The sequence below is a fragment of the Hemiscyllium ocellatum genome, chromosome 39 (genome assembly GCF_020745735.1).
Source record: "Hemiscyllium ocellatum isolate sHemOce1 chromosome 39, sHemOce1.pat.X.cur, whole genome shotgun sequence".
NCBI lineage: Eukaryota > Metazoa > Chordata > Chondrichthyes > Orectolobiformes > Hemiscylliidae > Hemiscyllium > Hemiscyllium ocellatum.
The window spans coordinates 1963579-1988297 of NC_083439.1; the positions used below are offsets into that span (position 1 = coordinate 1963579).

General features: G+C 42.0%; 1 protein-coding gene and 1 non-coding gene across 4 annotated transcripts in view; one reads left to right on the forward strand and one right to left on the reverse strand.

Moving 5' to 3' along the window:
• The window catches only part of dennd4a (DENN/MADD domain containing 4A), a 154029-nt gene that overhangs the window by 101901 nt on the left and 27409 nt on the right, over positions 1–24719 (reverse strand). For all 3 annotated transcript variants that reach the window (XM_060853248.1, XM_060853247.1, XM_060853249.1), the window contains exons 2-3: positions 19372–19686; positions 11874–12123 (exon numbers count right to left, since the gene is read on the reverse strand). In XM_060853248.1, coding sequence (XP_060709231.1) covers positions 11874–12123; positions 19372–19676 — 555 coding nt within the window. In that variant the 5' untranslated portion in view covers positions 19677–19686. The remainder of the gene's footprint in view (positions 1–11873; positions 12124–19371; positions 19687–24719) is intronic.
• Positions 4489–4561, forward strand: trnak-cuu (transfer RNA lysine (anticodon CUU)). The gene has a single exon. It is a non-coding gene; the product is annotated as a tRNA-Lys (tRNA).

Below are 24719 nucleotides of genomic sequence, written 5' to 3' on the forward strand. Positions count from 1 at the left end.
ATAGACCTATTCTACCCAATGACTTGTCATAGGAGTTCATAGGTTCAAGTCTGGTGCACCCCATCTAGAGCAGGTTAGGCAGCATCCAAGGAACAGGAAATTTGACGTTTCGGGCCAGAGCCCTTCATTCCTGATGAAGGGCTCTGGCCCGAAACGTCGAATTTCCTGTTCCTTGGAAGCTGCCTAACCTGCTGTGCTTTAACCAGCAACACATTTTCAGCTCTGATCTTCAGCATCTGCAGACCTCACTTTTTGCAACCCATCTAGAGGCAGGAGGAAGGAGATCAAAACTGGGCACAGCATTCCAGGCTCAGAACCCAGGGTCTTAGTTATAGATAGGATTTAAACCTTTTAGTACAGAGATGACTAGAATTATTTTCTGTGGCGAGAGTGGGGAGCCTGTGAAATTCACTATCATAGAAAGTGGCTGAGGCCAAAACATTGTGTTTCTAAGGTGCAGATAGATATAGCTCCTGTGACTAAAGGGGTCAAGGGATATAGAGAGAGGCCAGGATTAGGGTATTGAGCTCAATGATCAGCCACGATCACACTGAATGGCATAGCAGGCGCGAGGGGTCAAGTGGCCTACTCCTGCTCCTATTTTCTATGATTCTCACACTTATCCGGAATGAATTCCATTTGTCACTGACCTCATCTATACCCTCCTGTAATCTAAGGTTTCGAGTAAAAAGTGAGGTCTGCAGATGCTGGAGATCTGAGCTGAAAATATGTTGCTGGTTAAAGCACAGGAGGTTAGGCAGCATCCAAGGAACAGGAAATTTGACGTTTTGGGCCAGAGCCCTTCATCCTGATGAAGGGCACTGGCCCGAAACGTCGAATTTCCTGTTCCTTGGATGCTGCCTAACCTGCTGTGCTTTAACCAGCAACACATTTTCAGCTGTAATCTAAGACTATCCGCCTCACTAGTTGCCAGCCCACCAATTGTCGGAACATCTGCAAACTTACCGACTGACCCTCCTCCATTCAAGTCTAAATCGTTTATGTATACCACAAACAGCAAGGGCCCCAACAGTGATCCCTGTGGGACTCAACTGGACACAGAATTCCAAATACAAAAACATTCCACGGCCATCACCCTCTGCACCTTACCACTCAGCCCTTTCTGGATCCAATTAGCCAAACTTCCTTGGATCCAATGGGCTCTTACGTTTGCTTTAAGTCTCCCATGTGGGACTTTTCAAAAGCCATGATGTGGAGATGCTGGTGTTGGACTGGGGTGGACAAAGTCAGAAGTCACACAACACCAGGTTATAGTTCAACAGGTTTATTTGAAATCACAAGATGGACTATAACCTTACGTTGTGTGATTTCTTACTTCACTGAAGTCCAAGTAGCCTATGTCAAATGCATTGCCCTCATCGATACACCTGGTTTTCTCTTTGAAAGATTCAAGCAAGTTGGTTAGACATGACCTCCCCTTAACAAAACCGTGCTGACTATTCTTGATTAATTGCTGCCTCTCCAAGTGCAGGCTAATTCTTTCCCTCAGAATTGCTTCCAATAGCTTCCCCACTATTGAATTTAGACTCAATGGCCTACAAAGAAAATTACAGCACAAGAACAGGCCCTTGAGCCCTCCAAACCTGTGCCAATCCAGATCCTCTACCTAAACCTGTCGCTTATTTTCTTAGGGTCTGTATCCCTCTGCTCCCTGCCCATTCATCCAACTGTCTAGATACATCTTAAGTGATGCTATCGTACCTGTCTCTACCACCTCTGCTGGCAACATGTTCCAGGCACCCACCACCCTCTGCATAAAGAACTTTCCATATATCTCCCCTAAACTTTTCCCTTCTCATCTTGAACTCATGACCCCTAGTAATTAAGTGCCCCACTCTGGAAAAAAGCCTCTTGCTATCTAGTCTGTCTATAGTTCTCATGATTTTGTAGACCTCAATCAGGTTCCCCCGCCTCCGTCTTTCTAACGATAACAATCCTAACATATTCAACCTCGCTACATAGGTAGCGTCCTCCACACCAAGCAACATACAGTTTCCTGGTTTAGCCCTTGCTCCCTTCTTGAATAACAATACCACATTGGCTGTCCCCTAGTCCTCTGGCACCTCTCCAGTGGCCAGGGAAGAATTAACAATAATTGTCAGCATCCTCGTCTCCTCTCTTGTCCCACTCAATAACCTGGGATGCATTTCATCCAGCCCTGAAGATTAGCCTACTTCTAAGCCCGCCAGATCACTCAGAATCTCCTCTCTGTCTATGGCAATTTCTTTCAATATATCACAATCTTCGCCCTGATTTCTATACCCACATGGTGTTCGCTATTCAGAGAAACAATCACAAAGTATTAATTCAGAACTCTACCCACATCCTCTAGCTCCACACACAAATTACTGTGGTGCTTAATGGGTTTTTTCTTCCCCTGGTGTCCTATGATCCTTAATATACTTGGAAAACAACTTAAGATTTTTCCTATATTTCCCTGCCATTATTTTCATGCTCCCTTTTTGCTCTCATAATTTCCTTTCTTTGTTTCCTGTTGTACATTCTGTACTCCTCTAGGGCTCCTAATGTTTTGAAACCTCAGTTTCTGCCATAAGCCTCCCTTTTCTCTTAATCCAATACAATATATCCTTGATATCCAAGGTTCACAGAACTTGTTGTTCCAACCTTTACCTTTTTTGGAACACACTGGCCCTGAACCTACCCCATTTCCTTCTTGAATACATCCACCACTCTGATACAGATTTATCTAAAAGTATCTGCTTTCACTGCATTCTGGCCAAATCAGATCAGATCTTATTAAAATCAGCCTTTCCCCAATTTCGAAATTTGATTTCAGGCCGAACATTGTCCTTTTCCACTACAATCATGAATCCAACAGAGTTATGATCACTGTCGGAAAAAATGATCCCCACTGACACATCAACTACTTTCCTGGCATGATCTCCTCAAATTGTCCTTCATGTTCCCTCTCTTGTAGGACCTTCCAAAAACTGGCTTTAAAAGCTCTTCTGGATACACTTCAAGAATTCCATTTCCTTCAATCCTTTCACACTATGACTATTCCAATTAATTTTGGGGAAGTTGAGACCCCGACTGATATTATCCTATTAACTTTACACTTCTCTAAAAGTTTCTTACGTATTTGCTATTCTATTTTTCTTGGGCTATTAGGGGCATCTCATACAATTCCAGCATTGTGATTGCTCCTTTTTGGTTTTTAAGTTCTGTCCATGTGGCTTCATTTGAGGAGCCTTCCAAAACATCATCCCTCCTTACTGCTGTAATTGATTCCTTGATCAATATTGCGTCATCCTCACTTCTTTTCCCTCCTTCTCTGTCTCTTCTGGAATATTAAGCTGCTAATCTTACCGCGCTCTCAACTTTTGTATCAAAAGTAGCAATAACATGATACCACCATGTGTTAATTTGTGCCTTTATCTGCATTGTGCATCAGACTGTTTGCATTAAAATAAATCCATCCAACCTTAGCAAATGCCCTTGTGCATTACCGGGTCTTAATTTTGATGCCTTCTTGACTCCCTTGCTGTCTAATTTGACTGTTTATCTCCCCCCGCTGAACCTTTTCTCTGAATCTCACTCACTGTCCAGTTAGTCGAAATCTTCCCCAACAGCATTAATAAACCTTCCCGCAGAGACTACTACCTTTGGCTCCATTCTTTAATCTATTTCCTAGCTCTCTAAATTCTGCTTACAGGACATCATCCCTTTTACTACCATGATCTTGGTACTCTTGTATACCACAATCTGTGTCTACTTACCTTCTCTCTTCAGAATGCCTGAAGGCCACTGAGTGACATCCCTGACCCTAGCATCAGGGAGGGAACATTCTGGAGTCTCTTCTGTAACTACAGAAATGCCTGTCTGTTCCTCTTAAATTGAATTCCCTACTACTATAGTCTTGCTATTCTTCTTCCTTCCCTCTTGTGCAGCAAGCCCAACCATGCAATCATGGCATGAGTTTCCACTGATTCTCCCTGCACAGCCATCTGTCCAACAGTATATCTCTTAGAAAGGGAATGGCCATAGAAGGCTCCTGCACTACTTGCCCTCCTCTACTCTGCCTGATGGTCGCCCATGCCCTTTCTGCCTGTTCAACTTTCACCTGCAATGAGACTGCCTCAGTAAACATGCTGAACTTAGCTTTGTATCATTTGCTATATATTGTGAACAAATGGGGTTCAAATACTGATCCTTATAGTACCCTACTAGTCTCAGCCTGCCAATGTGATGATTCCATGTATTCTCATGCTGTTATAATAGATTGTAAGATTTTTCCCTACCACCAATGTAAGATTGACAGCACTGCAGTTCTGTTTTCTCTATTGTTCACCTTTTAAATGGAGGTGACATTTGCTTGCTTTCAATCTGCAGGAATCACTCCAAAAATCTATAGAATTTTTGAAGATGATCACCAATGTATCAATTCTCTCTGTTCAACACTCTGAAATGTAGACCATCAGGTCTTGCAAACGTATCAATTTTCAGACCCAGCTAGCTCAGTCGGTAGAGCATGGGACTCTTAATCCCAGGGTCGTGGGTTCGAGCCCCACGTTGGGCGTATATTTGGGGTGGCACAGTGGTTAGCACTGCTGTCTCACAGCGCCAGGGACCTGGGTTCAATTCCCGCCTCAGGCGACTGACTGTGTGGAGTTTTGCACGTTCTCCCAGTGTCTGCGTGGGTTTCCTCCGGGTGCTCCGGTTTCCTCCCACACTCCAAAGATGTGCGGGTCAGGTGAATTGGCCATGCTAAATTGCCCGTAGTGTTAGGTAAGGGGTATATGTTGGGGTATGGGTGGGTTGCGCTTCGGCGGGTCGGTGTGGACTTGTTGGGCCGAAGGGCCTGTTTCCACACTGTAAGTAATCTAATCTAATCTAATCTAATCTAATTTGCAATCTTCTTAAGAATACTGGTTTCCTTCAACTCTTAATTTTCCCATGTCAATTGGATCTCTACATCTGGGAGTTTTAATGTATCTTCCTCAGTGAAATTAGATACAAGGTCATGGTTTATTTTTTCTACCACTTCCCAGTATAAATTAACCCGACTCTTTTTGTGTCCCCATAGAAGCTTCTGAAGTACACGTTTTGTTTTTGCTAGATTGCATTCATATTATGTTCCCTCATTCCTGATCAATTACTTGGTCCTCCTTTGCTGTATTCTACAAACCTCCCAATCCTCAGATTTATTACCATTTCAGGTAACTTTAGAAGCCTGTTCTTTTAACCTTACATAATCCTCAACTTCTTTTGTTGACTGACTTCTTTTAGTTTTCACACCTTGAAGGAATGCATGGCTGCTGTAAGCTATGGAAATGTTCTCTTAGCACTCTCCCATGTCAATGTAAAGTAATGCCTGTTATTGTATTTTCTCAATCCACCTTAGCTAGTTTTTGCCTCATGCCTTCATTACTCTTGTTTCAGATCACTTTCAAACATTGTGTAAAATGCTACCATATTGTGATCACTCATTTCTAATTGTTCTATTACAAGATTATTAAGTAGCCCCTTTATATTACGGAATATTAGATATGAAATATCCTGCTCTTGTAGTCAATTTCCAAACATACTACTCCAGAAAGCCATCCCCAAGACACTCCAGAATCTGGTCCCTCATAGCTTTAATTAGTTTACTCAGTTTAAATGCAGACTGAATCCAGAGAGGTCTTATGACAGTGATAACATCCTTGCCTCTGAGCAAGGAGGTCTGGGCTCACGTCCAACCAGCCTTTCAGATGTGTGACAATGTATCTGAAAAGGTTGATTCAAAATACAAGGAATCTTGTGGCGCAATGGTAGTGTCCCTATCTCTGAGCCAGAAAGTCTATCTCAAATTAAGTCCTATCTGAAAAATGAATGAATGTGCAGACTGAAGTGACCTATGACTACAATGTTGCTCATGCTACCTCCATCTTTCATCTCTTGATTAATACCAATGTTCCATACTGCAAATACTATTTGGTGGCCTACAAATAACTCCAACCATTGTCTGCTGCTCCTTACTATTTCTTAGCTCCACCCAAACAGATTCCACACTTGTTTTTCTGATCAAAGATTCTCCCTTCTCACTCATCTCCTTCACAGGTAATACTATAATCTCAAGTAGCTCCCACATTTGCTCAACAACATACTTCATTCAATAATTACTTAAGCACAACCTCTTCTCCTGGCTCAATCAATGTGAAAAGGAAATCTGAATTGTTGACTTTTGCCACAATCGAAGCAGGCATGAACATTTTCAGTGACTTGTATTTCAATGCAATTGTATGAATTTACACTTTGACAGGAACTCTTTACTCCAAGTCAAAACACTGTTTTCCACATCCAATTTTAGCATGCTTTCTAGGCTAACACTGGCTGAAGGTTCTGTCACAAAATCAAAGATCTGCAATGCTCTGGATGCAGTTTAGATGTAGAAAAACTGAGCAGGGAGTTTACCAAGTGCCCTGACCTATAAACCCCCTCAACCAACAGCACAAAAATCAACTACATATAAGCAGTTGACTGCCTATGAAACAGCTACTGCATTTCAAAGAAATGTATCATTTGTGAAGAGCTCTGACAGGTTTGACAACTCAACTTTTCACTTTGTATATTAATGATCTAGATGAAGGAATGGAGGGCATTCTGGCTAAGTTTGCAGATAATACAAAGAGAGGTAGAGGGACAGGTGGTAATGAGGAGGCAGGGAAGCTGCAGAATGTTTTCGACAGTTTAGAAGAGTGGACAAAACGTGGCAGATGGAATACAATGTGGGAAAGTGTCAGTTCATGCACTTTGATAGGAAGAGTAGAGGCACAGACTATTTTCTAAATGGGGAGAAAATTCAGAAATCTGAAATGCAAAGGGACTCGGGAGTCCTAGCCCAGGTTTCTCTTAAGGTAAATGTGCAGACTGAGTCAGTAGTTGGGAAGGCAAATACAATGTTGGCATTTATTTCAAGAACTGAAAATGTGTTGCTGGAAAAGCGCAGCAAGTCAGGCAGCATCCAAGGAGCAGGAGAATCAATGTTTCTCCTGAAGAAGGGCTCATGCCCGAAACGTCGATTCTCCTGCTCCTTGGATGCTGCCTGACTTGCTGCGCTTTTCCAGCAACACATTTTCAGCTCTGATCTCCAGCATCTGCAGTCCTCACTTTCTCCTATTTATTTCAAGAAGACTAGAGTACAAAAGCAGGGATGTACTTCTGAGGCTTTATAAGGGTCTGGTCAGACCATATTTACGGTATTGTGAGCAATTGTGGGCCCCATGCCTCAGGAAGAATGCAGTGGCCCTGACGTGGGTCTGAAGGAGGTTCATGAGAATAATTCCAGGAATTTAACTTTGTACACCCCAGTCCAACACCGCCATCTCCAAATCATGACTACTATCGACACCACTAACCGCCGGCTTAAAGTGGAGAAGAGATCCAAGAAGATCTCACATATTGACACAGACATCAAGTTTCTACAGGAATGCAGGCAAGCAGGAAAGATCCCAAAAGGATTACGGATCACGAACCCACTTAAGTCGACCAATAACACAGACTACGCAGAGAGACTTTGCCACCGCACCTCTGGTAAACTCCTCAATCATCTCGTGCACCAACTCTATAGCAGGCGCCACAACCTTGAAATTCAGATGGAGTCCACACTCACAGCCTGCACTCAAGATACGTCAGTACAATTACGTGACATTGCCAAACAGACAAGGCGACAAAACTACACCATGTACATGCACGCCAAGAATAAAAAACTGGAGAAACTTGGCATTCTCACCGGTAAGAGAAAAGCCCTTGCTGGAACCACAGTAGACAACATGATCACTGTGGGGAAGTCTATTATCAACTTATTGGACCACACTCTTTGACCGGAAGAGATTGAAGTCCTGAGTAAGGGTCTCAACTTCTGCCCCACCACCAAAATGGACCCGGTGGTTCTGGCAGCAGACACGGAGGAGTTCATCAGACGAATGAGACTCCAGGAATTCTTTCAAGGTGCCAGCAGTGATCCCAATGAGCCCTCTGATTAACTGGAACAGTCATCACAGGGATCTGTAGAGGAGCGACCAAAGAAGGTGTCAACTTGGATCCCACCGGAGGGCCGCTGCCCTGGGCTTGACATGTTTGCTCAAACAGTCAGGAAATATATAAATGCCAGATTCATCAGCTGCACCCACAAGGTAGAGCAAAACATCACCCGTTACAGCGTAATGTCTCCAGGGTCTCAAAACCAATCACAACATTGTCATCAAACCAGCAGATAAAGGAGGAGCCATTGTCATTCAGGATAGAACAGATTACTGCAAGGAAGTGTACCGACAACTGACCAACCAGGAACACTACAAGCAACTACCAGCTGGTCCAACCAAAAGAACACACCCGTGAATTAAATGCACTAATCAGAACCCTGGATCCAGTCCTTCAGAGTTCCCCACACGCCCTCATCCCACGTACTTCTTGTGTAGGCGACTTCTATTGCCTTCCAAAGGTATACAAAGCCAACACACCAGGACGTCCCATCGTGTCGGGCAATGTGACCCTATGTGAGAATCTCTCTGGCTATGTGGAAGACATCTTGAAACCTATTGTACAGGGGATCGCCAGCTTCTGACGCGACACTACAGATTTCTTACAGAAACTCTGCACCCATGAACCAGTCGAACCGGGAACATTCCTTGTCACAATGGATGTTTCCGCACTCTACACCAGCATCCTCCACAATGATGGCATCGCGACAACAGCTGCAGTACTCAACACCAACAACTGCCAATCTCCAAACACCATCCTACAACTCATCCACTTTATCCTTGATTACAATGTCTTCACCTTTGACAACCAGTTCTTCACCCAGACACACGGAACAGCCATGGGGACTAATTTTGCACTCCAATATGCCAACATTTTTATGCACAGGTTCAAACAAGGCTTCTTCTCTACTCAGGATCTCCAACCAACATTGTATACCAGGTACATTGATGACATTTTCTTCCTCTGGACCCATGGCGAGGAGTCACTGATTAAACTACACAGTGACATCAACAAGTTTCATCCCACCATCAAACTCACCATTGACTACTCTCGACTATCTGTCTCATTCTTGGACACGTGCGTCTCCATCAAGGATGGACACCTCAGCACCACACTCTACCGCAAACTCACAGACAACTTCACAATGCTACACTTCTCCAGTTTCCACCCAAAACATATTAAAACAACCATCCCCTATGGACAAGCCCTACGCATACACCAGATTTGCTCAGATCAGGAGGAACGTAACAGACACCTGGAAGTACTCAAAGATTCCCTCACAAGAACGGAGTACGATGTTCAACTCATCGACCGCCAGTTCCGACGTGCCACAGCAAGGAACCGTAAACGAACTCCTCAGGAGATAGACACGTGCTGCAACCGACAGGGTACCCTTCGTTGTTCAGTATTTCCCAGGAGCTGAAAAGTTACACCATGTTCTTCGTGACCTGCAACACTTCATCAATGAGGATGAGCACCTCACCAAGACCTTGCCCACACCTCCACTACTTGCCTTTAAACAACCGCTAAACCTCAAACAGATCGTTGTTCGTAGCAAGATGCCCGGCTCTCAAGCCAACTCCATACAACCCTGTCACGGTAGGCGCTGAAGATGAGTCAAGAGTGTGGACATAGATACCACCATTAAGTGTGGGGACACCTCCCACCTTGTACATGGCAGGTCCTCATGCGACTTAGCCAATGTTGTTTATCTTATATGTTGCAGTCAAGGATGCCCGAAGGCATGGTACACTGGGGAAATCGAGCAAAGGCTACGACAATGGATGAATGGGCACCGCACAACAGTTGGGGAACACTTCAGTGGTCCAGGACATTCAGCCTCAGACCTTCGGGTTACCATCCTCCAAGGTGGACTTCGGGACAGGCAGCAGAGAAAAATGGCCGAGCAGAGGCTGATAGCTAAGTTCGGTACCCATAGGGAGGGCGTCAACTGGGATCTTGGGTTCATGTCACATTACAGGTGATCACCATTGCACTACATATACATATATATACACACACACAGGCACACAGACACCCATCCTTCCCACACTCTCACATGCACCCCCTCACAGATTTAAGACATTCTGCACTCACTACACAACACACACACACACACACACACACACACACACTTTCTCACACTCTCAACCTCCAGCCCAGACAGACAGACAGACACACACACACACACACACACACAAAGACCCACATGCACACATATATTTTGTGCGGTGAATTTGTACTTGCAGAGTTACATTGTACTTTGCTTAAAAACTGCATACATTCATGTAGAACTCTGAGCTCAAAAACTGCAAGAATTTATGTAAAACTCCGTTATCTCACTTTTTAGATTAGAATCAATACAAACATCATGGCATAGACAGAGAACACAGGGGGCCAACACCTTCAACATATTGTCTAGCTATCACCATTGTTAACAGCTAACCCGAGAATGCAACTTTTAAAAAGGTTTTGTGATTTACACCTGAAAGAAGTGAAACTATCACTGTATTCTAACAGATGAAAGGCTTAACAGACAATCAATTTTTCAATGTATAATTTCAGTTACATCACACTGAATTTTTGCTATAAATTGTGTATTAGGATTGAGCCCTCCACTATCACCTGATGAAGGAGCGACACTCCGAAAGCTAGTGTGCTTCCATTTAAACTTGTTGGACAATAACCTGATGTTGGGTGATTTTTTAAACTTTGTACACCCCAGTCCAACACTGCATCTCCAAATCACAATCCCAGGAATGAAAGACTTAACATATGAGGAAAGTTTGAAGACTTTATGTCTATACCTGACAGAGCTTAGGAGAAGGAGGGGAGAATCTAACTGAAACTTACATAATACTGAAAGGCCTGAATAGAGTGGACATTGGGAAGATGTTTTCATTTGCAGGAGAGACAAGGACCCAAGGACACAACTTCAGACTAAAGGAAAGACCCTTTAGAACAGAGATGAGAAGAAACTTCTTCAGCCAGAGAGCGGTGAATCTATGGAATTCATTGCCACAGAAGGCTGTGGATGCCAGGTTATTGAGTAAATTTAAGACAGAGATATATAGTTAAGGAGATCAAAGGTTATGGGGAGAAGGCGAGAATAGTGTTGAGAAACTTATCTGCTATGATTGAATAGTACAGCAGACTCGATGGGCCAAATGGCATAATTTATGCTCCTATGTCTTATGATCTCATCACCCAATTCAAACTATTCAAACCAGTTTTATCTCGTGTGTTGAAACCCTCTCGAGTTTCATCAACTATAATGTGTTGAATTAATTCAGCTCAGAATTTTCAAACTGCAGCCCAATGAATCCTTGGACACGCACAATGAAATCTCGCAGGAGTTGAAAGGTTGTCATATCTCAACTGTGCCTTACTAAAACAACCAATTATTCTTTAGTAATGATATCGTTTTAACCACCTCAGCTGCTGCAATCTTTCACAACTCATGGCAGGGAATGCATCAATGTTTGCAGTGGGATCCATACAAGGAAGATGATTTGATAGTTCATTGAAGCAAAAGCCTTGTTAAAGAAAACATGTTCTTTTCTCTAGGATTGCTGCAATATTGCAAACTAAAGGATAAACCTTTTAAAATATGTAAAAATAACAATAATTTTAAATTTCATAAAGTAATATCAAGAAACTGTATTTCTGTGTTCCATAACACAAATATTCTGAGCTAAGATCGAATCAGAGATAGCATTACAATTGAGGTGACAATGTTGAGAGGAGATTAGACAGGCTGTTTACAATTTAATCTTTACAATGAGTATAATTAACTTAGCACTTGTATCTGACGATATCCATTACTCTACCTTAAAGGTTACCCGAATGTAGACTGTTGACCTTACCATACTGCTGTTTAGGTTTTTATCCACTCTGCAGAAAGTGTGTGGTGGAGTCTCCCCTTTACTTGGGATAATAATACAAATATCAGTGACGGCTAAGGAATTCTGGGCCATATTTTCTGACGCACGACGGTACGTTATATAGATTCGCTGAGATGAAGTCCCACCACTGATATTAGCAGGTCGGCCATAAGGCGTAGTTTGAATGATCTGACATCCATGCTTTAGTCTCTCTTTCCATTCATATAAAACTCTAGAAAGCAAAACAGGTAGATCAGCTGCTGGGAAAGTCATAATGACACTAAACTAATTCTGCATCATCAAGCAAGCTTCACACGTTTAGAGTTTGGAATATGTTGCATTTAGAATTCAAAATGAGTTGCTTATCACAAATCAAATAGGCGGTTCAATATTAAGTATGCTAGAACTCACATTTATAATCAGTAGAACAAATACTAAAATTGTCCATCTAAGAAAATGGCCATTAAGAAATCTTTCAAAGCATATTATGCTAATCTAAGAAAACCACACTTTGATATATTAATTTCAGCTTTTTCACAGGTTTTCTAACTAATAATCCTCATGCAAGCATTAAACAATCAATAATGCTCTAACTGCACACTAATATAATATGCTTCGTCTGGAGGCTCACTGAAAATGTTACCTAGTATGGTGATGAAACGTCTGAAAATGAACCTCAGCAAACAAACCTACATCCATTATGGTAATAATTGGGGAAAAATCAAATGTTTTAAAAAGAAACCAAAAGCACTACAGATGCTGTCAATGAGAAACAAATACAGAATTTGCTGGTAAAGCTCAGCAGGTCTGGCAGCATCTGGAGAGAAATCAGAGTTAACATTTCAGTTCGAGTGACTCTTCCTCAGAACTGATGCTGTCAGACCTGCTGAGCTTTTCCAGCAATTTGTTTTAAAAATGTTAGTTAAAAATCGGGCCTGTATTCATTTGAAGAATAAGAATGGATACTGCTAAAACAAAACGCTGACAGTGCAGCACAGACATTTTATCTGGAGGTGGGATAGTTTTTAGAACTAGGGATCACTGTCTCAGAATATACAATAAGCTATTCCGAACTGAGCTAAGAAAAAATCTTTTCAGTCAGTGGTAAACCTGTGGAATTCGAAACTGCAGAAGGCTGTGATGGTCAGGTCATGGAAATAATTAAGAAATAAATGGTTAGATTTCTAGAAACTAAAGATGCCCAGGGCTATAGGAAGGCAGTGATAGTGTGGTAATGTGATGGCATCAGACACCATCATGTTAAGCGGCAGAGGTAGCACACCAGACAGAATGACTTTTCAGGTTTCGCACTGCTGTCTTTGGACGACAATCCCTGAACTGATTGAGATTCTGTTGGTGTGTAAATCTAAACAGCTTTCGATGTTTGAAGTGACATCAAACTGCATGGAGTTATAGAGAACATCACTACAATACTGAAGTCAGCATTCTGACTTTTCATTCAACCAAAACCAAATACCAGACAGTCTAAATCAATTCCAACAGCAAACCACTACGTTTATACAATGTAATTAAATGTAGTAAAATATCCCCAGGTACTTAGGGAGTGGTAGTAGAAGAACTGGGTTAAGAGACAAACTTGGTTAAAAAGGCAAGTTTCAGAAGATTACTAATGGCAGATTCATGGGTAGCACAGATAATGTTTTGAATGTGGGGCCAAAACAAACTGGATACCTACCACAGAATAGGAGGCAGTGAATGCAAGTGAAAAGCAAAAGCCATCAATGTATCTGCTGGAAGAGTGAGGGAATGAGGAAGGGGAGAGGAGGGAGACATACACATAGGGCGGCACGGTGGCTCAGTGGTTAGCACTGCTGCCTCACAGCGCCAGGGACCTGGGTTCAGTTCCCGCCTCAGGCGACTGACTGTGTGGAGTTTGCACATTCTCCCCGTGTCTGCGTGGGTTTCCTCTGGGTGCTCCGGTTTCCTCCCACACTCCAAAGATGTGCGGGTCAGGTGAATTGGTCATGCTAAATTGCCCGTAGTGTTAGGTAAGGGGTATATGTAGGGGTATGGGTGGGTTGCGCTTCGGCGGGTCGGTGTGGACTTGTTGGGCTGAAGGGCCTGTTTCCACACTGTAAGTAATCTAATCTAAAAAAAAAGAGAGTGCGAGAGAGAGAGCAAGAGTGAGATAGAGCAAAAGCGCGTGAGAGAGGAGATAAAACAAGAGGGAGATAAGAGATTTCGGAGACTTTCTTGGACTCCAGTGAATCCTGAAAGATTTCCAACATGGCCTTCCCAATCTCCTCAGCTATCTCCTTCAGAACTCTGGGATGTATTCCACCTGGTCCAGGTGATTTACCCACTTGCACATCTTTCAGCTTCCCAGCACCTTCTTCGTGATGGCCACTACACTTACCTCTGCCTCTCGACAGTCTTGAAGTTCTGAGATGCTAATAAGGTCTCCAATCATGAAGACTGATGCAAAGTATCTATTAAGTTCCTTTGGTATTTCTTTATTCCTCATTACTATTTCTTCAGCCTCATTTAGTGGTTCCATGTCCACCCTTGCTTCTCTCTTAACTTTACATGTACCTAGAACAACAACTTAGTTTATATCATTCGCTACCGTAACCTCATATTTCATCCTCCTCTTCCTTATTGCTTTTTCAGTTGTCCTCTGCTTGTTTTCAAAGGCTTTCCACTAATTTTCACCATATTACATGCTGTTCCTAACTTCCCGTGTCAGTCATGATTAGATTAGATTACTTACAGTGTGGAAACAGGCCCTTCGGCCCAACAAGTCCACACCGACCCTCCGAAGAGCAACCCACCCAGACCCATTCCCCTACATTTACCCCTTCACCTAACACTACAGGCAATTTAGCATGGCCAGAGTTGATTGGAAGGGAAAACAGTGGAGCAGCAATGGCAGGTGTTTCTGGGGGTTTTCAGGAGGCACAGCAGAAATTCAACTCAAAAGTAGAGAGACTGAGTGCTCCTCGGATGCTGCCTGAACTGCTGTGCAGTTCCAGCACCACTAATCCTGCACATTTTTGGACTGTGGGAGGAAACCGGAGCACCCAGAGGAAACCCATGCAGACACAGGGAGAATGTGCAAACTCCACACAGACAGTTGCCTGAGGCGGGAATTGAACCCGGGTCTCTGGTGCTGTGAGGCAGCAGTGCTAACCACTGTGCTACCGTGCCGCCCACATGGTTGCTTTGTCCTTCCGTAGGTAAAAACAATGACAGCAGATGCTGGACACCATATTCTAGATTAGTGGTGCTGGAAGAGCACAGCAGTTCAGGCAGCATCTGAGGAGCACTCAGTCTCTCTACATTTTAGTTGAATTTCTGCTGTGCCTCCTGAAAACCCCCAGAAACACCTGCCATTGCTGCTCCATTGTTTTCCCTTCCAATCAACTTTGGCCAGCTCCTCCTCGTCTTTGTAAAAGGCAGCATTCTTCAATTGTGGTCATGAGAATTTTCAACATTGTGTGCCCATTCAAATGAGAAAGGAAGTTTTGCTAGACCTACTTCTTGGGAATGAGGTAGGCCAAGTAGATCACATGTTTGTGGAGGAATATTTAGTGGACAGTGATCATCGTATCATAAGGTTTCAGACATTGAAGGACTTCAATGGGGCAAGAATGAGGCTGGGCTGGATAAACTTGAACCAAAAGTTGGTGGGAGAAAACTGTAGCAGTATAATGGACTACCTTCAAAAGGGGCAATGGATCAGGCATAGTTAAGGCATGTTCCCTCAAAAGGGAAAGGTAGGGCAAACAAATCCAGAAATTTCTGGCAGACAAAGAAAATAGAAATTAAGTTGAAGAAGAGCGTGTGTGCCAATGACAGATGTTTGATAGAAAATACAGAGGAGAAACAAGGTGAATACAGAAGTGGTGCCAATGGATAAGCTGTCATTACTTGGCACTAGGTTCAGATGAGATACATCCAAGAATACTGAAGGAAGTGAGTGTGGAAATGCAGAGCCAGTGATAATTAATCTTTCAAACTTTCCTGGACTTGGATGCCAGAAGACTGAAGAACTGCAGACATGATGCCCTCCTTCAAATAAGGGTTGCAAAGATAAGCCCAGCAATTTTAGAGCACTCAGTTCATCTTTGGTGTTGGGGAAATTATTAGAAACAATTATTTGGGATAGGATGATAATGACATGGAAAAATATGGACTATTTCGAAAAGGTGGCATGGATTTGTTAATGAAAAACTGTGTCTAGCTAATTGGTTGGAGATTTTTTTGATGCAGTAATGGAAAAGCTAACTAAGTCCAAGTTGATGAGATGTACATGGTGTTCCAAAAGGTTTTTGAAACAGTGTCACATACAAGACATGGCAGCAAAGTTATAGCTTATGGAATAAAAGGTTTAATAGTAAAGTAGATCCAAATCTGGCTTAGGATAGGATAAGAGAAACAAGAGTTACTGGGTATTTTGGGGTTTCAGTGAAGCTACGTTATACATTAATGACCTTTATCCTGATGTGCAGGGGACAATTTCAACATTTGCATATGATACAAAATTTGAGAGCATTGTAAACTGTGAGGCCAGTGTAGAATTTCAGAAGGACATTGACACGTTGATGGAGTGGGCAGTTGGTGACAGATACAGTACAATGCAAGGAAGTAGGTCATACACTTTGGTACGATTTTATATGATGTGCAGGAGCAGAGAGGGTCACTGAAGGAAGCAGGTCAGGTACAGAGAGCTGTTAGTAAAGCATACAGTTTTTAGGCTGAATAATAGGGGCATAGAATACAAGGCTGAACTCATTCAGAACACCAACTAATCCTTAACTGGTGTACAGTGTACAATGCTGGATGCCATACTTCAGGAAGGATGTGAATGTACTGGACCGTGCACAGAGGAGGTTTACAAGAATAGTTCCAGAAATGAGAAACTTCAGTTATGAGGATAGATGGGAGAAGTTGAGACTGTCTTCCTTGGAAAGGAGATGGCTAAAGGAGATCTGAGGGAAGCTTTCAAAATCATAAGAGGTCTACATAGAGTAGATAGGGAGACGTGGTTCCTGCCCACAAGAAGACCAAGGGCCAGAGAGCATAGATTTAGAAAAATTTGCAAAAGAAGCAAATGTGAGGTCATAAAAAGTTTTTCCACACCAGTGGTTAGATTTTAAGACCATAAGACATAGCAGTGGAAGTAAGGCCATTCGGCCCATCGAGTCCACTCCGCCATTCAATCATGGCTGATGGGCATTTCAACTCCACTTACCCGCATTCTCCCCATAGCCCTTAATTTCTTGTGACATCAAGAATTTATCAATCTCTGCCTTGAAGACATTTAGCGTCCCGGCCTCCACTGCACTCTGCGGCAATGAATTCCACAGGCCCACCACTCTCTGGCTGAAGAAATGTCTCCGCATTTCTGTTCTGAATTGACCCCCTCTAATTCTAAGGCTGTGTCCACGGGTCCTAGTCTCCTCGCCTAATGGAAACAATTTCCTAGCGTCCACCCTTTCCAAGCCATGTATTATCTTGTAAGTTTCTATTAGATCTCCCCTCAATCTTCTAAACTCCAATGAATCCAATCCCAGGATCCTCAGCCGTTCCTCGTATGCTAGACCTACCATTCCAGGGATCATTGTGTGAATCTCCGCTGGACACGCTCCAGTGCCAGTATATCCTTCCTGAGGTGTGGGGACCAAAACTGAACACAATACTCCAAATGGGGCCTAACCAGAGCTTTATAAAGTCTCAGTAGCACAATGGTGCTTTCATATTCCAACCCTCTTGAGATAAATGACAACATTGCATTCGCTTTCCTAATCACGGACTCAACCTGCATGTTTACCTTTAGAGAATCCTCGACTAGCACTCCCAGATCCCTTTGTACTTTGGATTTATGAATTTTCTCACCGTTTAGAAAGTAGTCCATGCTTGTATTCTTTTTTCCAAAGTACAAGACCTTGCTTTGCTCACACTGAATTCCATCAGCCATTTCCTGGACCACTTTCCTCAACTGTCTAGATCCTTCTAGATCCTCCCCACTTCCTCAGTACTACCTGCAGAGAGGCGTCTCAGAGAGAGGTGTGAATCAAAGAAGGGTGAATCGGTGGATTCTTTTGAAAGGGCTGTCAAGGATAGGTTGTTAAGTATATTCAAGGCTGAGACAGACAGATCTTTAACTAAGTAATGGAACCCAGAACTGTGGGAGTTAAGGCAGGGAAGTCAAGTTGTGGATTATCAGATCAGCCAGATCTCAATGATTGGCGGAGCAGACATTGTGGACCAATTAACCAACTTCTTTCCACTTTATGCTTTCATGGTTTTGGAAAGAAGACAGAAGATTGGTAGCAAGTGAAAACACTTAGTTGTTGCAGACACAATAGGTCGAATTGTCTTTATGTACATGGTAACAATTCTGTGATTCTGTAAAAAAAGAACTTCTATTTAAAAAAAAAATCAAACACTCTTAAAATCAACATCAGTTGTGAAAAAATGAGAAGAATTTATTCATCCTTTTGGGCTTGGTCATAACACTATCCAGTTTCCTCTCAAATGTTTCCTGTATATTAATGAGCTCCATATTCTGACAACTTTTCTGGATTTCTTATTGGATTTATTTGCAATCATCTTATAGTTAAGGCAAGTAATTTTGGGCTCATTTGAAAAGGTTATGGCTACCCTTAAAAAAAACTTCCATAATTTTCAAATCTCCATCAGATCAACCTTCTGCTCTTTTCCAGAGAAGAACCCTAGCACGCTCAATCTTTCCCAATAGCAGAACAGAAAATATATTTATCATTCCAGTTTATTCTTTTCTCAAAGAGCCCAGAAGATGAACAGTACTCTAGGTGCACTCCAACCAAGTCTCCCTACCAGTTAAATACTTGTCCTTAAAATGTGCTGCAGCAATGCTCATTAGCTGACATTTATTTTGCTTTTTCTCTCCTAGCTGCGTTTTGGGAGAACAAGAACTGTGATTCTTCTGAATTCATAGTACATTTCCGGAAATGGGAAGAAAGGGCATAAATTTAAGGTTATTAACAAAAGAAGCAATGGTAATGAGAGGAAAAACCTTTTAATGAAGAATGGTAGGATCTGGAATGAACTACCCAAATGCAGGTAGGCAGGTTCAATCGAGACATTAAAGAGGAAACTGGCTCTCTATCTGATGAAGGGCTTTTGCCCGAAATGTTGAATTTCCTGTTCCTTGGATGCTGCCTGACCTGCTGCGCTTTAACCAGCAACACATTTACAGCTCTCTATCTGAATAGGAATCATGCGCAGCCTGTCAAGTACCAACATTTCACCCATGTGCGTAATGCAGCATCTCAGCATTTCTGTACAGGTGGTAGTGATTAACAATTGGATCTCATTAGGCTGTGATATCAACATATATTTTAGACAGTTTACTGGAGATTATGATAGACAAGACATGGAACACAAAAAGTTTGCATGATAAGAAAAGTCACACATGATTTTGCAATGCATAATTTGGATCAATGCTAATTTATATAAACTTTCAGTTACGTACCCCAAGTCAGTCAGAGGTGGTTTATCTCGACCCCTTTTATAGCAAAGCAAAATTTGAGGCCCCATTAAGCTTCCATTATTGAGATCAGCCGATAATCCAGTTTGAGTGGTTTCCACACATGTATACCCCTGGGGAACTTCTTCGCCCAATGATTTCACAATAATAGCCACATCAGTGATTGGTGCTTTTGGCTTAGCTATTTTGTGGCAGCTGTCATTAAACTGTATTTCCTCTTCGAGTGGCTTTGAAGCATTAGTCATGCCTGCCACCACAAAATAGTCTGCAACACGTGGACCTTCCATCATGGCAGATCACCTGAAATGCAAGAACATTATCAAAACAGTGCAAACACTAATCTGTCACTGCAGGTAGGCAAATTGAAACTACCCTTGAAAAAGGGAAATCATAAAGCAATTCTAAGGTCAGAAATTTTAGTTGAAATTCTAAAAAGTTCAGCTATTTTAATGACTCTACATCCCCTATCCCCACACAAACATCTTCTTTACTCCATCCCATCACCCCAACTCATTTGATCATATTTCACGTGCAAATACAGTGAGCTTCAAATCAAAATCCTAAGTGATGCAGCGAAGGGGTAAAGAATCGAGATTAAAAAGAAAAATTATTTACATGCCTTTCAAAAGATAGCACATTTAATCAGTCGAATAACCTATTCATGATCCAATGATATCCATACACAGGCCTTTCACACTATCATCTGATGCCAATTTATTTTGAGGTAATCTGGGCTGACGTTTTTCTCTCTGTAGTTGAGGCAGAAGGCTATTAATATTTAATGCAAAGGGGACACATCAGTGATTGGTGCTTTTGGTTTAGCTATGGTTTAGGAGAGCAGGAACAGAAGTAAGCTAAAAGAGTGGGGAAGGAAATAAATTAAAAATTGAAGGCAGGAGTGAAGAAGGATGAAAGTGAGTTTTGAACACACAAGTAAAGGAAAAGTAGCCCTCCTGAAGGGCTTTTGCCTGAAACATTGATTTTCCTTCTCCTCGGATGCTGCCTGACCTGCTGTGCTTTTCCAGCACCACTCTAATCCTGACTCTGATCTCCAGCATCTGCAGTACCGACTTCTGCCTAAAGGAAAAGGAGGCCATTTAGCCCTTGAATCTGCTCTGCCATTTAGCAAAACCCATGGCTGATGTAGTTGTGGCCTTAACTTCACATTCCTGTCGCACTCCCATAATCCTGGGTTCCTATAACCTCCCTTCTTACTCATTGCTGCAGGAATCTTCTGGTGCAGGAGTCCCAATTTTGGGCTTGCAATGTCGGGGCATAGGTACATTGGAATAGTGGGTGCTGCTGGCACACATTGAGGGGATGTGGTCACCTCAGCATGGAGGCATCCACGACCATCTGAATTGAAATTTTTAAATAAATCTGCCAAGGCCAACTGAACTAATGGGTAGAGGAGAAACTCTCTGCAACATTTTTCAAACAAGTAACTCCAGTCTTTCATCCCACAGCCATCATTAGAACGTGAAACCTCCGACTCTGATGTCCACCTGGACTACCACCAGGAATCCAATGAGTGCATTTCAACCCAAAAACGATTTAGTAACAAACCACCCAAAAACAGGCTTTCGATTTCTGAATCATGACAAAGAATAAAACTGCAAGATGGGTGAAAAAGAAAGAGACACAAAAGCAATCAGGAGAATGGACTGCAGCAAAGCAATTGCCTCAATTGCACCCACAACCAAAAAGCCAACTTCCCTGCCAACAAAGCAAGGTTTGCTGGGGGTTTGTTTTTGCACTTTTGATAGTTTTGAAATTAAACCAAATATGTGGCTTACACTTACACTGACAAATATGTAATATATTAGAAATGCAACTTTTAATAATTACTTACAATCAACTTATTCTTTTATAGTCAGCAGCTGTTCAGTACTTAGGAGCGCTAGTTGGCTTATGTTCCAACCACCATAGTAATATTCTGTAATGCTCTTCATACAACTTAAAGACAGAGTTAAAGACTAACCCTTCTACTAGAGTAAACAAAAGCAAGCTTAAAACAAATGATAAAACGTAAGGTGCAAGACAAATGTGAGGTGTTCTCCCTTAGGAAAGGATCAAGAACAAGATGGCACAGATGTGAAGTAATTAGTAAAAACAGCAATAAAATGATATGGGGAAAATGCTTTCATATAAATGTCTCAGGTCTGGAATGCATTCGCTAAGAATGTAGTGGAGACAGATTCAATCAAGGCATATAAAAGAGAATTAGACAGTTTACTGAAAAGAAAGAATGTGTACAACTGCAGGAAGACATCAGGAGAACGACATTTGCTGAGAAACTCCTTAGGCAAACCAGAGCGAATCTGTGAGGCCAAATAGCCTTTTATTGAACACAGGTAAATATGGTTTGAGGTTGTAATGATTATTTATTGCCACCTTAGGTTTGAAAAGCACAATGGTTATATGAGAAGAAAAAAGGCTAATTGCATTAAGAAGCTACATAGTTTTGGAGTCTTGGGAGAATGAGTGAGCAAGTAATAGGACAAGTAGTCTTGTTTTCAAAATAACAGAAGAATTTTGGAAAGAAGATTTTCATCTTAAAAGAAACAACGGGAAAATTCAGAACAGAATTGTGAGTAATTTATAAATGAAATGTTAAATAAACAAGAGTACTTATTATACATTCCATGCTTGTAATACAGCACACAAAATTAACAATGCTCTTTTGAGAAATAGCTCAATACCACAGCTAAAGTGGAAGATCATTGTAACATCATTTTATTGGCATCACAGTAAGCCTACAAATTCTCCCATCAGTTTGAATGCCAGATTATTGTACATGGGTGGATTGGAATGTACTACGAGCACTACAGTTACAATACAAACACTTAAAGAGTTCACAGAAAAATACTTTTACATTAACTACAGATTAAATTCAATGGCAGCCAGTTACAAAGCAAACAAATAATCCCAGTTTAGAATGTTGTGCAAACAGGCTGTTAGGAGGTCCTTTAATATTTTTTTGTTAAGAGGCAAACAAATTAGCTGACAACATAAAACTGCACAATCTGAATGAAGTCTTATTCTACTTTAGAAAGGCCAACAGCATTAGAAGTACGATCAGTTGAGGTGAAGGGCACATTGCCCTTGGTGCACATTAAACAGGTGCAAGACAGTTGTGTGCAATGGTGTTTATAGCCATCTCATAATACATACGTTATAAATGTTCCAGAAAGTAGTTATGTAAAAAGGTCACCAATTATATTCACAGCAAGACGCAACATCAATTTATTTGTTTTTAATTTAACCTGTTTTTTAAATGGACTTGTTGCATGAGGTTATTATAAACCTCTGGAGCAAATGGGACTTGAACCAGGCCTTCTCAGACTAGGGGTAGGGATCTACCACTGTGCCAACTAAGTCTGAATTTTTACAACTACTAAAGTTTTGCACCACAGCAAGAGTGGATTGATTTGATTTCATTTATTATTGTCACATGTACCAAGATACAATGAAAAGTATGGTTTTGTATGCTAACCAAACAAATTATACCTTACTCAAGTACATCAGGGTAATGGAACAGATTCATACAGCACAAAAAAAGTGCTTCAGCCCATCAAGTCTGCACACTCATATCTACCACATTGTGCGCTAATCCCAATTTCCTACATTTGTCTCATATCCTTGAACGTTCTGATATCATCCAAATATTTTTTAAAGGTTGTAAAGTTTCCAGCTTCCACTACCTTCCCAAGCAGTGCATTCCAGATTACCATGTCCAAATGAAAACATTTTTTCTCAAATCCCCACCGAATCTCCTGCCCCTTATCCTAAAACTATGCCCTCCCATGATTGACGCTTCAACCAAGTGGAACAGCTGCTCGCTTTTCACCATGTCCATACCCCTCATAATCTTATAAATCTCAATCATGTCCCCTTATCCCCTCCCCAGTCTTCACTCCTCTGAAGAAAACAAACCAAGTCTATCTAGTCTCTCCTTATAACTCAATCTTTCTTTCCCAGGAAACATCCTGGCAAACTTCGCCTGTAGCCTCTCTAGCGCTATGATATCCTTCCAGTGGTGGTGACCAGAACTGCACATAGCACTCCAACGAATACCTAAGTATACCAAATCTTCTCCAAATCTCAATACCTACTTATTCACTACAGTTCTATCTTCAACATACAATCCCAACCCAAAACTAATCTCCAAATTCCGAGACCTAGGTCACTGCAACTGGATGCTCAACCTGACCCACAGACCACAATCAGTGAAGATAGGCAACAGTACCTCCTCCATGACTATTCTCAACACTGTCGCCCCACAAAATACGGACTCAGCCCCCGACTGTATTTCCTGTACACTCATGACTGTGTGGCCAAATATCATTTCAATATCACCTACAGGTTCGCTGACGACACTGTCACTGTAGGCTGGATTAAACAGTGACAAGACAGAGTACAGGAAAGAGACAGAGTGCTTGGTGGAATTGGGTAAAGATCTGTCTCTCTCAACGTCAGCAAAACTAAAGAGCTGATCATTGACTTAGGAAGCAAGGAGGGCGGCATACCCCTATCTATATCAATGGAGCTGAGGTGGAGATGGTCAAGAGCATCAAGTTCCTAGGGAGTGGCTATCACCAACAATCTGTCCTGGACCACCTACATTGCTGCGATGGTCAAGATGGCACAACAATGCCTCTTATTCCCCAGGAGGCTAAGGAAATTCGGCATGTCCATAAGGACTCTCACCAACTTTGAAGATACACCTTAGAAAGCATTCGATCTGGTTGCATCACAGCTTAGTACTGCAACTGCTCTGCCCAGGATCATAAGAAACTACAGAGAATTGGGAACACAGCCTAGTCCGTCACGAAAGACAATCTTCCATCTATTGGCTCCATCTATACTTCTCAATGCCTTGCAAAGGCAGCCAACATCATCATAGAGCCCTGCCCCCCAGGGTATAATCTCTTAAAATCTCTTCTGTCAAGCAGAAGGTACAAAAGCTTAAACATATGCACCAACCGGTTCAAGAACAACTTCTTCCCTGCAGTTATTAGACTTCTGATTGGAACTCTCAAATTTCAAATCTAATGTTGATCTTGCTTTTTATGCACCTTCTTCACAAGCATAACTTTGTATTCCTCGCTTTGTTCAATCACCCTACCAACTTTCTATGTTATGAGCTCCCTGCACTGCATACAAAACTTTCCATTGTACCTAGGTTTGTGATAATAACAAATCAAAATGCCATGACTGATGAAAGCAAGTGTCCCATAAGCTTTCTTGACTATCCTATTCACATGCTCTTACATCTTTGGGGATCCATGAATAATTATCTCAAGATCCCTCTGTTCCTCTAAGCTCACCAG